The 15,281-nt window shown below is 48.5% G+C and overlaps 1 protein-coding gene across 1 annotated transcript in view; it reads right to left on the bottom strand.

Moving 5' to 3' along the window:
• Positions 1–29: 29 nt before the first annotated feature.
• Positions 30–15,281, bottom strand: part of LOC135239931 (spectrin alpha chain, non-erythrocytic 1-like) — a 45,043-nt gene continuing 29,791 nt past the window's right edge. The window contains 18 exon segments of the mRNA XM_064308934.1: positions 30–469; positions 1,731–1,878; positions 2,189–2,335; positions 2,904–2,957; positions 3,112–3,308; positions 3,985–4,039; positions 7,361–7,378; positions 8,618–8,730; positions 9,243–9,539; positions 9,811–10,020; positions 10,130–10,206; positions 10,839–10,998; positions 11,925–12,057; positions 12,335–12,456; positions 12,915–13,035; positions 13,426–13,634; positions 14,156–14,260; positions 14,852–14,989. Coding sequence (XP_064165004.1) covers positions 344–469; positions 1,731–1,878; positions 2,189–2,335; positions 2,904–2,957; positions 3,112–3,308; positions 3,985–4,039; positions 7,361–7,378; positions 8,618–8,730; positions 9,243–9,539; positions 9,811–10,020; positions 10,130–10,206; positions 10,839–10,998; positions 11,925–12,057; positions 12,335–12,456; positions 12,915–13,035; positions 13,426–13,634; positions 14,156–14,260; positions 14,852–14,989 — 2,430 coding nt within the window. The 3' untranslated portion in view covers positions 30–343.

Raw genomic sequence — 15,281 nt, 5'->3', positions numbered from 1 at the left:
GAATTAAGTTCACCCAGGACTCAGTCAGCTTGAGTTGGAAGCGTTTTAATTACACACACACACACACACACACACACAGAAGGTCGTCCCCACTGGCGTGGTCGTTTTGAGCTGGCTGTAAAATCGAGCGAAAGCGTTTTTCTTACGGCTACAGCGAGCGCGGCAGCGAAAGCGGACGAGCTGACAGGGTTTACCACAGGATAAGTGCGCGCACACAGAGCGGGGGCTATCGAGCTGCCGGAGCGGGGGGTCGCCATGCTAAACTAGCTGCAGGGGGCGCCAGAGGGGCGGGGCCGGGGCGTCCCGACTGGCCGCTGGGCTGGCTGGGGGCCGGTGGGCGGGGTCAGTTGACGAACAGCGAGCGGGTGAACTCGACGAAGTCGAAGGAGGAGGGCATCTCGCGACCCTTGCTGTCCAGGTAGGGCTTCATGTGTGAGATGCAGTAATCGGCCTGCTCCTTAGTCAGGTTCTGCAGGTAGAAAGCAGGAGGTTAAAATAATAACACTTTATTTACCATGTATGTTTTTCAACGGTGTTGGACTGTCTCTTGAGCGTACCTGGGACAGTTTCTCCTTGGTGACATAGGGCTTGTGTGAGTGTATACTGGGGACAGGTGCACAGGTGTGTGTACCTGGTAGAGCTCCTCCTTGGTGACATAGGGCTTGTGTGAGTGTATACTGGGGACAGGTGTACAGGTGTGTGTACCTGGTAGAGCTCCTCCTTGGTGACATAGGGCTTGTGTGAGTGTATACTGGGGACAGGTGCACAGGTGTGTGTACCTGGTAGAGCTCCTCCTTGGTGACATAGGGCTTGTGTGAGTGTATACTAGGGACAGGTGTACTGGTGTGTGTACCTGATACAGCTCCTCCTTGGTGACATAGGGCTTGTGTGAGTGTATACTGGGGACAGGTGTACAGGTGTGTGTACCTGATACAGCTCCTCCTTGGTGACATAGGGCTTGTGTGAGTGTATACTGGGGACAGGTGCACAGGTGTGTGTACCTGGTACAGCTCCTCCTTGGTGACATAGGGCTTGTGTGAGTGTATACTGGGGACAGGTGCACAGGTGTGTGTACCTGGTACAGCTCCTCCTTGGTGACATAGGGCTTGTGTGAGTGTATACTGGGGACAGGTGCACAGGTGTGTGTACCTGGTAGAGCTCCTCCTTGGTGACATAGGGCTTGTGTGAGTGTATACTAGGGACAGGTGTACAGGTGTGTGTACCTGTAGAAGCTCCTCCTTGGTGACATAGGGCTTGTGTGAGTGTATACTGGGGACAGGTGACAGGTGTGTGTACCTGATACAGCTCCTCCTTGGTGACATAGGGCTTGTGTGAGTGTATACTGGGGACAGGTGCACAGGTGTGTGTACCTGGTAGAGCTCCTCCTTGGTGACATAGGGCTTGTGTGAGTGTATACTGGGGACAGGTGTACAGGTGTGTGTACCTGGTACAGCTCCTCCTTGGTGACATAGGGCTTGTGTGAGTGTATACTGGGGACAGGTGTACAGGTGTGTGTACCTGGTAGAGCTCCTCCTTGGTGACATAGGGCTTGTGTGAGTGTATACTAGGGACAGGTGCACAGGTGTGTGTACCTGGTACAGCTCCTCCTTGGTGACATAGGGCTTGTATGAGTGTATACTAGGGACAGGTGTGTGTACCTGGTAGAGCTCCTCCTTGGTGACATAGGGCCTGTGTGAGTGTATACTGGGGACAGGTGTACAGGTGTGTACCTGGTAGAGCTCCTCCTTGGTGACATAGGGCTTGTTCTCGGCGCTCAGGGCTCGGAAGGCGCTCTCGATCTCTTCGCTGGACTTGACGTTCTCGGTCTCCCGGCTGATCATGAAGGCCATGTACTCCTGCAGGGACACCTGGCCATCCCTGGAGCAGGAGAGAGAGACGGATCGTGCATTACATCAGTGCTTCACGACCTTGGTCTTTAATCTGATCAAGGAGAAGGTAGAGCTAACTCGGAGTTCATGGATGCCAGAAACAGATGGCAGGACTTTTACTTTTTGACCACCTTCTACGTCTGGTGACAGAACATCTTAATGTGACACCTTTAATCTTTTTTAAGCTGTAAAAGTGAGTGGGACTGGAGGCTAGCGGGAGAGCATTGTAAACAGCTGAAACTGCAGCTGAACCATCCGAACATTTAGAAACCGGCGAACTCCCTCTGATGAGCCCTCACCTGTTGGGGTCCACGGTGTCCAGGATGGACTCGAACTCCATGTCAGACTCGCCCTCTTCCACCATGGGCAGGTCGTACCCCAGGGAGCGCAGGCAGGACTTGAACTCCTCGTGGTTGAGACGGCCAGACTTCTCCTTGTCAAAGTGCCTGTGGAGAAAACAAAAACACACTCATGTTTCCGGAAGATTCTGGCAGTCCGTAATAATGAATTAGCGTTCGTGCATCCACATTCAACTGAAAGCCTAAAAATCAGTTGCCATTAAAGTCCCTCTTGGATACTGAGAACAGTCAACGCCCCAGTGAAAAGGGAACCTCTGGAGCCAGAGAGGCTGAACTCCCATAGTGCACCACTCCATTGTGTTTGGAAGGAAAAGCCTCAGCCTTTTAAAATGTGGGCAACACAGAAATATGAGAAATTTTGAAACTCTCTTCAATTCTCTGCAATTTGGGTTCATGATGTTTTCCAGTCAAGGCTCCCTTTGAGGGTGCTTGAGATGGCAAAATTTTGGAACCCGTCATGCTGTATAATGTGAGAGATGTAAGATATGCAGGTCGTTCTGGATTATGACATCATTATAAAGTGCAAGAGGTGCTTCTCACCTGTACGGAGTCACTGAATACAGATGAAGTCACATGCACACCATTACACGCCTACGCTCAACCCAAAGGCTTGGGGACTCAAACGGGCGTGGCAGAGAGACACAGAGACACTCACTTGAACATCATGCTGAACTCTTTGAGGGCCTCCTCTGTGACACCAGTGGTGTTCCTGTAGAAGAGGGTTTATACACAAAATCAAACCAGACCAGATTACAGTAAAAACCACAGCAACAGTTGTGTGGTTATAGAGTGTGCCTGTGGCAGTTCACACACAAAAATACCCACACACACACACACACACACACACACACGGCCTCTCTAACCTGGCCTGGATCTGCTGCTCCAGGTTGTGCTGCATTCTCATGCCCAGCTGGTCCAGCTGGTCCCACTGCTGCGCCAGCCCCACGGTGCTGTGCTCTGTGTACTTATTATCCAGGATCAGGGCCTCCTCCATGGCCGCGCCCAGGTCCTCGATCTTCTTCAGCTGGCTGCGCATGGCCCGGATCTCCTGGTGCTTGCGCTGCACGTACACGCAAACGCGCGCGTGCACATACAGATACACACATGCGCGCATACATGCATTCACACACACAAACACACGCACACACACACAGAAACATACGCACACACACAGAAACATACGTACAGAAACAAACACATACACACACGCACACATTCACACACAGAAACACACACGCACACACAGATACATACGTACAGCAACAAACACATACACACACGCACACATTCACACACACAAACACACGCACACACACAGATACATACGTACAGCAACAAACACATACACACACGCACACAGAAGCACACACATGCACACACAGTGGATGGAAAAATGCTTGACACACTTCAGATGACATCATCATCCTGTGCCCAGCATATTACTGTCACTGTTGTTAACATTAAGAATGATAATCATTGTTATGATAAGAATTATACATAATTAGCTATTAATTTTAATGCAGGTAAAGGAAAACTGAAATTTGGTTTTTGGATCATTCTGTGCTTTCTGATGTTCAGTACGGCACCAAGAATATGGTTGCCAAGGAAACAAACAGGCAAGTAAATCACCAGTCCCATCGTCACGGCATCTCTCCATTTCATTCCCCTGTTCCTTTCCTTTCTAATCCACACTGCTGATCCCTCTATCATTCCCTCCATCTCACAGTTTCTCTCACCTTTGTGGCTTCCAGCTGTGACTCCAGCGTTCCGGACTCCTCCACCATGCAGGATCTACACACACACACACACACACACACACACACACAAATGTGAGGAGGATTAGTGTGAGGCTCCTACACTGCCAACTCAGAAACCACACCCATTCCACTCTTACATCTGGTTGGTCAGAGGAGTGGGTCCGGTAAGGTTTTTTTTTGTCCATAGATATAGAGTTACTAGATCAGTCAATATTCATTCCCTATCATGGCCAGTGGACAAGGCACACGTTACAATGGTGGCATAATTCAGCTCAACTAAATCAGCTGAGCTTTTACACTATAACTCCAGCCCATTACACCTGACTGGCCAACCCTCTACGTATTCTATATCTATGGGCATATCTTAGGAACCACTTCCTGAGTGAGCTTTATTCCTAGTAAAGGCACCTGGGGCTGTTCCCAAGGACACATTGGTAAGCCTTCTAAAAACAGCCAAGCCCTTCTTGAGCACTACATAATGCCTTCATAAGCCCTGCATAAACATTCGTGAATATTTACACCATAGCCACAGGGTGTGCTGTGTCTGCATCCATGACAACAGTATCATGGATCACGCCATCCATAAATCAGGATATTATGGTAATGTCACTTCCAATACAACAGCCCCAGGTGCCCTTTAAAGTCTTGAGTGAAGTTGTTAGGTTCTTAGAGGCCAGGTGAGAATTAAGCAGGGGGGGGGGATTCACTGTATGGCTGGGAATCATTACAGGAAATAGGGGAAAAACAAAAGCCCTCAAACCTGCAAACACAAAAAGTCACCACTGTGTTGGAAGCGAGGAGCATGCATCCCAGAGTCCCACACCAGCTGACCCCAGATCAGCCTTAAAGCCTCAACAGACTGCTCTGGCAGCTAAGGCTTAGGGCTGACCCCAGATCAGCCTTAAAGCCTCAACAGACTGCTCTGGCAGCTAAGGCCTAGGGCTGACCCCAGATCAGCCTTAAAGCCTCAACAGACTGCTCTGGCAGCTAAGGCCTAGGGCTGACCCCAGATCAGCCTTAAAGCCTCAACAGACTGCTCTGGCAGCTAAGGCCTAGGGCTGACCCCAGATCAGCCTTAAAGCCCCAACAGACTGCTCTGGCAGCTAAGGCCTAGGGCTGACCCCAGACAGCCTTAAAGCCTTATGAACTCATGTCCAGAAATAATTTCAAACTGGTCTGGAGGATGTAGCAAGTCAGGAGGTTTTAGTCAGTCATCTAGTTAATTTAGTACGAACAAGTATTCCCTTTGCTTATAAAATGCGATACAATCCCCAAATACAACCAATACATACAAACACGCACCTGCGGCACACGCACACACACACACACACACACACACAGTAGGCTTTTACCCATAAACAGCACCTAAAGACTCACTTGCCAGGTTCTGGGGTGTGCGAAAGGTTTTTTTTTGGTCCCCCATGTCAGTGGCAACTCACAGTGCATGCTCACAGGAAGCCAGCCCATCACCATAGTAACCCATACCATGCCAAGTTAAGGTGTCGGCACCCAGAGGAGGAAACTGCATCGTGTGTTCTAACACCTGAACTGTCTGAGTGAATTCACTACAAAAATCAGTTTACAGATGTTTACAAAAAGCCTCTCAGGGCCACAGGGCTGATCTGGGATCAGGTTTCCACAACCCAACCTGATCCAACATGAGCCAACCACATCCCAATCTGATCCGATACGAGCCAATCACAACCCAACCTGATCCAGCATGAGCCAAAGGGTGAAACGATCCTGATCCTACCCTGGGATACTTTATATAAACTGACCCAACTCGGCCTGAAAAATCCTTTTGAGTTCAATCCCTTTAATCCCTTTTATGGATTTGAAACCAGAAATGAAATCCCTCTTAGTCTCATATTGCTCAGCACTAAAGAGGATCTACAAAATATTAAACAGCTGATTTTTAGTGTTTGGCAGCATCTTGTTTTGGTACCATAATCTAGTTCCACAAATATCTAGAAATGGACATTCGGGCTAATAGGCGTGGAGCTAAAGGGGTATAGCAGGGGAAGCTTTCCTGGGCACTAACGGGTCCAGGAGGGCCCTAGAGGTGGTGTGTATGTGTGCGAGCAAATGGTTGGGGGCCTTTTCTCATATTTCTTTCCCTGCACAAATCATTTCTATCTCCTTCCCTGCAGGAAAACAAATTGTTTTGACTGCAAGTCCATGTGTACAAGTATACGGTATGTGTCTCTCGAGTGCTTGTGTGCCTCAGCAAAGCAGTTTCCACCCCTGAAATTTGGTGCACACAACCCCCCCCCCCAAAACACAAAAACACTATCAGGTGGGTAAATAAAGGACCATAATAGAGTGCTTAGTACATTACAAAAAATAGGAAGCCCTGGAGAAGGAAAGCAGTTGGTTCAGAAAAAAACGCCTGGTTTCAGGAAGCCAAAGTGCAGTGAGAGTTAGTAGAGAGGAAACTGAGCGCATACAGGAGCCAAAATGGTGGGACGGAACGGGGGGCGGGTTTTGAATCGAGTGCTGAGGGTTGACAGGAGGGATGCATCCTGGAGAATGTGAGGCTGTGGGTTTGTGGGGGGGGGTTAGCTAGGGAGGGGCGGTAGCCAGGTGTGGGTGTCTAAAGAATATAGAAAATAGGAAATGAAACCTTCCAGCTAGGTCGTCATCGACTTCGTACTGATAGACATGGATAACCCGCCGATAGGCTATGCTATTCAGAGAAGGAAGGATGTAAGGAAGGATGGAGAGGAGGAAGAGGAGGAGGAAGAACAGACAGAGAGAATTTCAATGGAGAAGGAGAGATAAAAAAAGATCAGACACAGTCAGGAATCTTTTTTTTAAAAAAGAACCCCCACCACCACCCCCGTCAAAAGAATGGAAAGAAAATAAAAAAGGAATGTAGAAGGAGGTGGGGGTAGGGGGTGACTATTCACATAAATCTGGGGCTCAATGCAGCATCATTGACTGGATGAGTGATCCACACACTGTACAAGGTGGCCATTCTTCGGTTACCACAGTAACCCTTAAAGTGTCAGACATCCTGTAATTCTAAGGAGCCATCAGATTGGTCGTACAGTCATATAATTACACCTCTTTCCCAGTGACATCATGGCCAGGGGGAGTGGTCACACCGTAAACATTACAACACGTACCCCTCACAGAATAGTAAAGGTCGGTGGTGGGCGGGGGGGGGGGTGGGCAGTCAGGAATAATGATTTAAGACTAACTTTCACCATTAAAGATTACCTGCAGATCCACCATTCATCCCCCCTCCCAATTTGATTCCCCTTCCATATTTGTCAAAAGAGAGTGTTTGCAGGAAATACAACACAACACAACAGCATGAAGCACAAAATGGAGACAGAAAACGGATATTAACCCATCTAGGAGATACGTCCTGGCCAAAGCGAAGGTCCACACATCAGGGTGGAAGGATGCAAGCAGTGAAAAGAGAGAGGGAGAGAGAGACAAAAAACACGGGTTAAAAACACATATCAGTGACTGCAACATGAGCTTCACAGCGGCCATGTGGAGACCAGATCGGGGTCAAACACTTTAACAGTCCAGAATATCAGTCAAATATCAATGATCCTGTAGCTCAGTGACAATAAAAATCAGATTAGATTTCTATTAAAATCAAGTTTCAAGATCTATTTTCACCAATATGCAAAAAAACATCTTTCTGAGAAAATCCCACTGCTGATTTGGGAGAGTGTAGACATCCATGATTCTCCTCCGAAACACCTAGTGTCACCAGCCTGCTTCTTTTAAGGCCCGGACTACAGCAAAGCTTGCACAGAGTGGAGTCAGAGGAAGACCTTTCATATGCAGCTTTATGCAGTGCACAGGCACCTGATCGTGCAACACATTTATTATTTGAACATCTCTTCAACTACATGTTAATATGGAGTGTGGGCCACAGCAGATCTGATTGGTCACTAAGTGGCTGAGGAAAGCACTAATCTCAAGCAGCCAGGGAAAGAAACAGGAAAGGAGAAGCTCCAAGTACGACACAGTAACGTGAGCAGCTTTGGTCAGCAGTGTAGCATTAGAAGTTATGGCAATGGGTAAAGCAACGGTTGCAGGTTCAATTCCCAGGCGCGACACTGCCACTGTACCCCAAACTGCATTAGTAAAATATCCACCTCTATGTAAGCCTTAAACCTGAGGTCAGCCTGAATGAGGGATTCTGATAAACATATAAGCAGTGAAATTAAACTGAGCGTAATAAATTCATCTTAATTAATAACTGCATATAGTGTCATTCAATGAACAGGCTGTCGCAGTGCTTCACAGTCAGCATGGTGACTACAATAATTTAGCAGTTAGTTTAAATAGGATACAACTGATGCAGGGTATAGATTTGGATTATAGGGGACAGTCTAAGAAGGTAACTTTTGACCAAAAAATACTTTCCACTGTGGGGAGGATTAAAAAAAAAAACACCTAAATAGGGATTAACTAACTACAGATGAAAATTATTCTTAGAACAGAAATCTACTTTACACAGCATATAATCGATCACCTTAAATTCACAGTATATGCGTGTATATATGTAGTTCATCACTGGTTTCAAGGAAGCATAGGTGCAATTACAGGATGCTCCTTTTGTCCCCTGCTCTCTGGCGCCCCCTACCTGGTCTCCTGCAGCCACTGGTGGAAGGCGTTGGCATGCTGCGCGAACTCCTGTCGCAGTTTATCGTTCTCCTCCTGGCGGCGCTGTTCCTTCTGCAGCTCCAGCTCTCGCTCCTGAACACACCAAAGAAGAAGCGTATATGTGAGCTCTGGATAGAGCATCGCACGCAAACACACACTACACACACACTATGCACACTCAATCACTACATAAATGCACCTGCACACACACTACACACCATAAGCACACATCACCACATACAAACAGATGTACAAGCACAAGAGAAGAACTTTCTACTTTGAATAAGATACAATTTCACAATTATATATACTTTTTTATTATAAGCTCATAATGAGATTAGAAATGGATGGATATAATTATACCATGTTATTAACCCTTTGATGTTTGTTTTTCTTCAAAATTTCAATTTTTTTTCCAAAGCCAAAGTTCTAGAACTCCATTGTTTTCAGTTACCAGCAGTGGTTGTTACATCAGCATAAGAATGTTCAGCTAAGAACATTCTAATCACATGTTTGTGACCTCACACCTTAAAAGGACAGATATGATCTTCACGTTACAGTACAGACACGGCGACACTGGCCCGTCCCCTGACCCCGCCCGTCACCTTGATGATCTTCTGCAGGTTGCGCCAGGTCTCCTCCAGGGCCTCCATGGTGAACCAGGTGTAGGGGTTGGACATCACCTGGTAGCTGCGGATCTGGCGGTCCAGCTCGGCCAGCTGGGTGAAGTCGGCCTCGGCGGAGCTGAGCGAGGAGCGGAAGGCCTCGTGGGCGTCCCGCAGCGCGCGGATCTCCTCCAGGGAGTTGCAGCGCACCGGGTCCGTCAGGTCCTCCTCCGCGTTCTCGAACCAGCTGTTGAAAGCCGACGCCTTCTTGGCGAAGGTCAGGAAGAGGTCCTCCACCTGGGAAGAGACAGACACAGAGACGGACAGAGGTCGACTGTCAAGACACACCCTCGTCTGGATTTTGTGTGGAGAGACAGGCTGTTACAGAGGTCTGTTCACTGAGAGATATGATTGACTGACTTAGCAAAATACCAAAGCCCCAAGCTAAATGAATCAGAGACCTAATCACATTCTATCTAATCATCTATGGGGCCTTGTCCCATTCTCAGTATGCACTCACTCACTCACTCACTCACTCACTCACTCACTCACTCACTCACTCACGCACCTTCCTGAAGTGCTCCTGCGCCTCCAGCAGCTTCTTCTTGCGGGCGGCGGAGTTGGCGAGCAGCTGGTTCCAGCGCTTGATGAGGGCGGCGTGGCGGGCCTCGATGGCGCGGGACTGCACGTGCTTGGCCGCCAGCAGCTGGTCCTTCAGCGCCGTGATGTTGGAGATGCCCTCCTGCTGGAAGGCCTGGAGCCCCGCGTCGAACGTCTCCTGCGGGGGGGGGGGAGACGCTGTAATCCAGCCTGACCGAAACCCCCCGTCACCCGGGCGACGCTACAGCCGGGCTGCCGTGGAAACGGGTGAGCTGAGCGCGGCTTACCTGTTTAGTGAGGAGGGTCTGAACCGAGGAGAGGTCGCGCCCGAAATCGTCGGTCTTCAGGCTGTTCTCTTTCTCGCCTGACAAAAAACACAGAGTTTACATTACATTTAGTAATAAAAAAATTTTAAGTACGCAATAATAAACTGGTCTCCTCTGGAAAACAGATTATTTCCCTATTCGGAATTGTATTGTTAACATTGTATTCTGTCTCCCTGCCAATTCATACGTATTATAAATACTCATTTGGGTTGTGAATGACTAAATACAACACCGTGGCTATGTACATTCTGTACTGTAATACAGCACCAGAAACTCCTGTTACCAACTACAGCCTCCTGTGGTTTAGAAGCAGAAGGGATGTAGGAGGTGAGACCATCTGGTTGGCATACAGCAGTGGTTGTCAGAATCGTTCCTGGGGAACCACTGCTGGTTTTCATTTCAACCGCAACTGCTATCCCAGAATTTGAACAAGCTGTTAAACCAGATTCTACTAATCAACCACTAGAGTCTTTGCTAAGCACCTCGATTAGTAGAATCAGGTGTGTTGCTGCTTGGTTGAAACAAAAGCCGACACCCACACTGGCCCTTTCTGGATAAGATTGGGGACCCCAGCTCTAAAACATGAAAGCACCTAATCAAGAAAAATGAACGGCTTGTTAAAATTCTCGAGTCTGAGATCCACCGGCACAGAGAGTCTTTGCCGGCTCACCGATCCAGGACTCCACCACGTCGGCCTTCCAGTTGAACTGCAGGAAGGCGGAGTTCTCGTCCAGCTTGGCCTTCCTCTGGGCGGCGGCCCGCTCCAGCTCGGCCACGCGCTCCCGCAGGCCCTTCATACGCGCCGCAATGTTCTCCACGTGGTGGTTATTCTGTGGGAGGAGGGAGCACCGGCCAGGATCAACCAATCAGGATCAGCGCATCACAGGGATCAACCAATCAGATACGGGGCCATACTGGGTTCAACCAATCAGATTCGGAGCGATATGGGAATGAACTAATCAGAGCCATAAGTGTGTGTGTGTTTATGTGTGTCTGTGTGTCTGTGAGTGTGTGTGTGTTTATGTGTGTCTGTGTGTCTGTGAGTGTGTGTGTGTTTATGTGTGTCTTGTACCAGCTTGTCGTGTCTTGGCGAAGTGTGTGGTCGTGCCCGTGGTGAGTGAAGGTCGTCTCAATATGCTGCGTGTTTCTTCAGTCAGAGTCCGTGAGGGCGTTCAGAGAACATTCGAATTCCTTCATCCATGTATCGTCGTCAGAGAGTGCGTATTCCTTTATCACATACGTCTAGTGGAAGTTACGTTCCTCTTAATCACTACCGTCCACAGAGAACGTACCTGTCCCTTAACAGTAAACCGTCCCAAGAACGCTCACATTCCTATCACAACAACGTCCACAGAGAACATCACATTCCCTTCATCACATACACGTCCACAGAGAACGTCACATTCCCTTTATCACATACACGTCCACAGAGAACGTCACATTCCCTTAATCACATACACGTCCACAGAGAACGTCACATTCCCTTTATCACATACACGTCCACAGAGAACGTCACATTCCCTTTATCACATACACGTCCACAGAGAACGTCACATTCCCTTTATCACATACACGTCCACAGAGAACGTCACATTCCCTTAATCACATACACGTCCACAGAGAACGTCACATTCCCTTTATCACATACACGTCCACAGGCCAGAATCAGAGCAGGGTGTTCAGGACAGCAGGGTGCACAGAGTGACAGCAGTGTGTGCAGACATCAGCTCTGTGTGTGTGAGGTGTAGCTGTTCACCTGCACAGCGGCCAGCGTGTCGCCGTAGTCCTCACTCCCCACCACGTTCAGCTTCTCGTTGATCCAGGCCTCCTCCTCCTCCACGTTCGCCACAAACTGCTGATACTCCAATGACTGCTCCAGCCTCTTCCCCCTACAAAACACACACACACACGCACACGCACACACACCAGCCACATTTGTTACTATTACAATTACAAGATCATGAATATTCATAAACACATGACTTTATAGGGACAGGCATCAGACAGACAGGAAGTCTTATCAAGCAGGCCAGAGGTCAGGTGTCAGGCAGACAGAAAGTTGGGAGTTGGGCAGGCAAAGTGGAATGTCGTGCAGACAGGAAGTCATGTGACAGGAAGCTGGGTGTTGGGCTGACAGGAAGTTGTGTCGGGCAGTGAGTGTCTCACCGTGCAGCAGCCAGGTCCTTCAGCTCCTTCCAGTGCTCCATGAACTGGGCCAGGCGCTGCTGGATCTCCTCCTTCCCAATGGTGTTGTCATCCGACAGCTTCTTCCCAGTGTCCAGCACCGACTGAGGACACACACGCATGCATGCACACACACACACACACACACACACAGTGAAGACAGAAACCAAACACCAGAAGAGCCTCTGCGTGCTGCTGTAGTGTGGTATGTCCAGTGTGCAGCAGTGTAAATGGGTGATTTATACACATCTTGATTATACATTTTTGTTTCCTGCCTCAGGAAGCAATGTCTGAAAGAGGGTATTTAAAGCCATTCAGTCCTGATAACAGAGTTCAGTTGACTGCGAACCCTTTGAGGCAGTTGTGTGTGAAAGATTTGCTAGATCATTTCACTATCTCTGTCACTGCTTGTTTACTTCTAATAAACTTAGTCAACTCTTCATCGAGATTGGAACTACCATATGGTCAGGACAGGTAGCGATAGCTTTAGAGCAGGTGAGAGGCGAGGTTTTGAGGTGTACTCTGACTGGGACAGGTGAGGCGGGCGGTCTTCGGGGCGTACCTGTATGGCCGGCTCGTGGGTCCCCAGATCGGCCTCCAGTCTCTTGTGCTTCTTGCGCAGGTTCTGAACGCCGGTCAGATCGCGGCCGTAGTCCTCAGAGCTCACCAGCAGCTTCTTCTCCCTGAGCAAAGACAAAAAAACTCAGTGACTCAACGTTTTTACGTCTGTTTGGTTAATGGGGTGTCAAACGGGCCAGAGCCTTTTCACAAACAACCTTAAACAAGAACTTACAAAACACCGGCTTCTGCACAGTGCACGAAATACCACAGAATTCCATCCTAACAGTAGCCAATAAGCACACTGATCCAGGGGCAATGAAGCAGGACCGACTGTGATGCTCCCACACATTGGTGCCAAACAGGAAATAAACTAGCCATATTAACCAATGGAGTCGCTCGCTTCCTGTTTGGCGCTAACGCGTGGATGTGCCACAGTCTGCCCTAACTGTCATATTAAGCCTGCGTTTAACAAGGAAAGCCCCCAGGGCCCCAGGGGGCGCTGGCCCACTGACTTGATCCACGACTCCTCGTCGTCAAGGTCCCTGAAGAACTGGTGCAGGCGGTGGGACTCGTCCAGCTTGCCGCGGCGGCCGGCCGCCATGCCCTGGATCTTGGCGAAGCGGGCGTTGACGGCGGCGCGTTTCTCCTTCACCAGGCTGGTGTCGAAAGAGGCGCTCGTCATCAGGCTGTCGGCCTGGCCGTTCAGGTCCCTCAGGCGCTCCTGCGGAGGGGGGGAGGAGGCCGTCAATCAGTTACCACCCCCTCAGCGACACCGACCGCAGCTCAGTGCAATATAACCAGGTCTCCAAGTGATCAATGCTCACGTTCAGCAAAGCTGATCTCAGATCAGTGTGAAAAGCAATCATGTTGATGTGACGATGTCTGTGAGTGGTTGATTAAACAGATCTCGATCAGTGGAATAACATGTTGTGAGTGGTTGACTTGATGTGACTGTGAGTGGTTGACACTTAGAAACACTGATCTCAGATCATCAGCCACTGACCAGTAGCCAGAACAGGGACCTGTACATACAGCCATCCACAGCACTGACTTCTGAACAATGTAGTGAGATGTAGTGAGTTGTAGTAAAGGGAGCACTGTGGTTGCCAAAGTGTGAGACTGAAATCCCACATCTGCTGCAGGACTGCAATTCAAAATTAATCCTCATTGGTTGAATCTACAATTTTAAGGGTGCACTGACTGATAGTGAGAGCCAGAGGAGATGTGGGAGGGGCAGGATACCTCATGGGCAGAGATGTCAGCTTCCAGTAGCTGGTGCTTCTTCAGCAGATTGTTGACGGAGGCCAAATCCTTCCCATAATCCTCAGATGCAAGCAAAGCCTCCACCTGATATAAGGTGTGGAAGAGAATGATTGAATGAGAGCAAAAGACAAAGACGATGGGATAGAGAGACAAACAAGAAATAGGAGATGGAGAGAGTTGGAAAGTTATTGAAAAGAGAGAGATGGAGACAGAATGAAGTAGAGATAGAGAATCAGCATCTCAGTGAGTGATAGATGAAATGTGTGTTAAGAGTTATCAAGGAAATGGACAACTCAATAAAGGCATTGTCTCACTGTCTTACTGCATACAATTTCATTAAGTTATTAAGTTCCCCCTTGGGGAGCAACAAAGTATATTGATTATTTAACCAAATCAAAAATGAAATAATATACACACATTAATAACTAACTGTGAAAAGTAAGTAACTGAAAACATATTCTGCGATGATCACATCACTTAACCAATACCATCCTATGTCTAACACAGAGTTCGGCAATTGAATTATAACCAGTATGTCTGTAGGATCAGTTGTCTCCTCTTGACCAGTATCAAGCTGCATGTGTGAGCACAGCTGTGGTGATTTTATGTTCAAATAATTCATTAGGAACAAACATAAGTAACGCTGTTTTTTTGCAATTTCTCTTTTGGCGTCACCTCAGACAGCCAGAAGTCGAAGTCCTTGATGCCGGTGTTGAAGTTCTGCTGTCTGTTGGCCTCTTTCAGCTTCTGGCTCTTCTCGGCCGACTTGTGAACGAGGAACTGCCACTGCTCGTCCAGAGCACTGAGACGCACCTGAGAGAGAGAGAGAGAGACGCACAGTGCAGCCGTTTCAGTGCTCAGGCACACATTTAAACACATGCACAACTGCATCTCTGCGGTCATAGTCTGCGCATGGTCAAACCAGACCGTGGACAGGCTAGGAGGCCATGTTTGGCAGACAAATACAATTGTATCTGTCTGCCAAACATGTACAATTGCCACAAATACATTTGATTGCAGACAGGGTGAGTCACAAACCACGCTTATAGTGACTGCAATGCTACCTTCCAGTATTAGTGTATAGCATAGCACCTGGCATACAATA

The sequence above is a fragment of the Anguilla rostrata genome, chromosome 14 (assembly GCF_018555375.3).
Source record: "Anguilla rostrata isolate EN2019 chromosome 14, ASM1855537v3, whole genome shotgun sequence".
Lineage (NCBI taxonomy): Eukaryota > Metazoa > Chordata > Actinopteri > Anguilliformes > Anguillidae > Anguilla > Anguilla rostrata.
The sequence above is the reverse complement of the archived record's forward strand: the minus strand, read 5'-3'. Positions and strand labels throughout refer to the sequence as shown.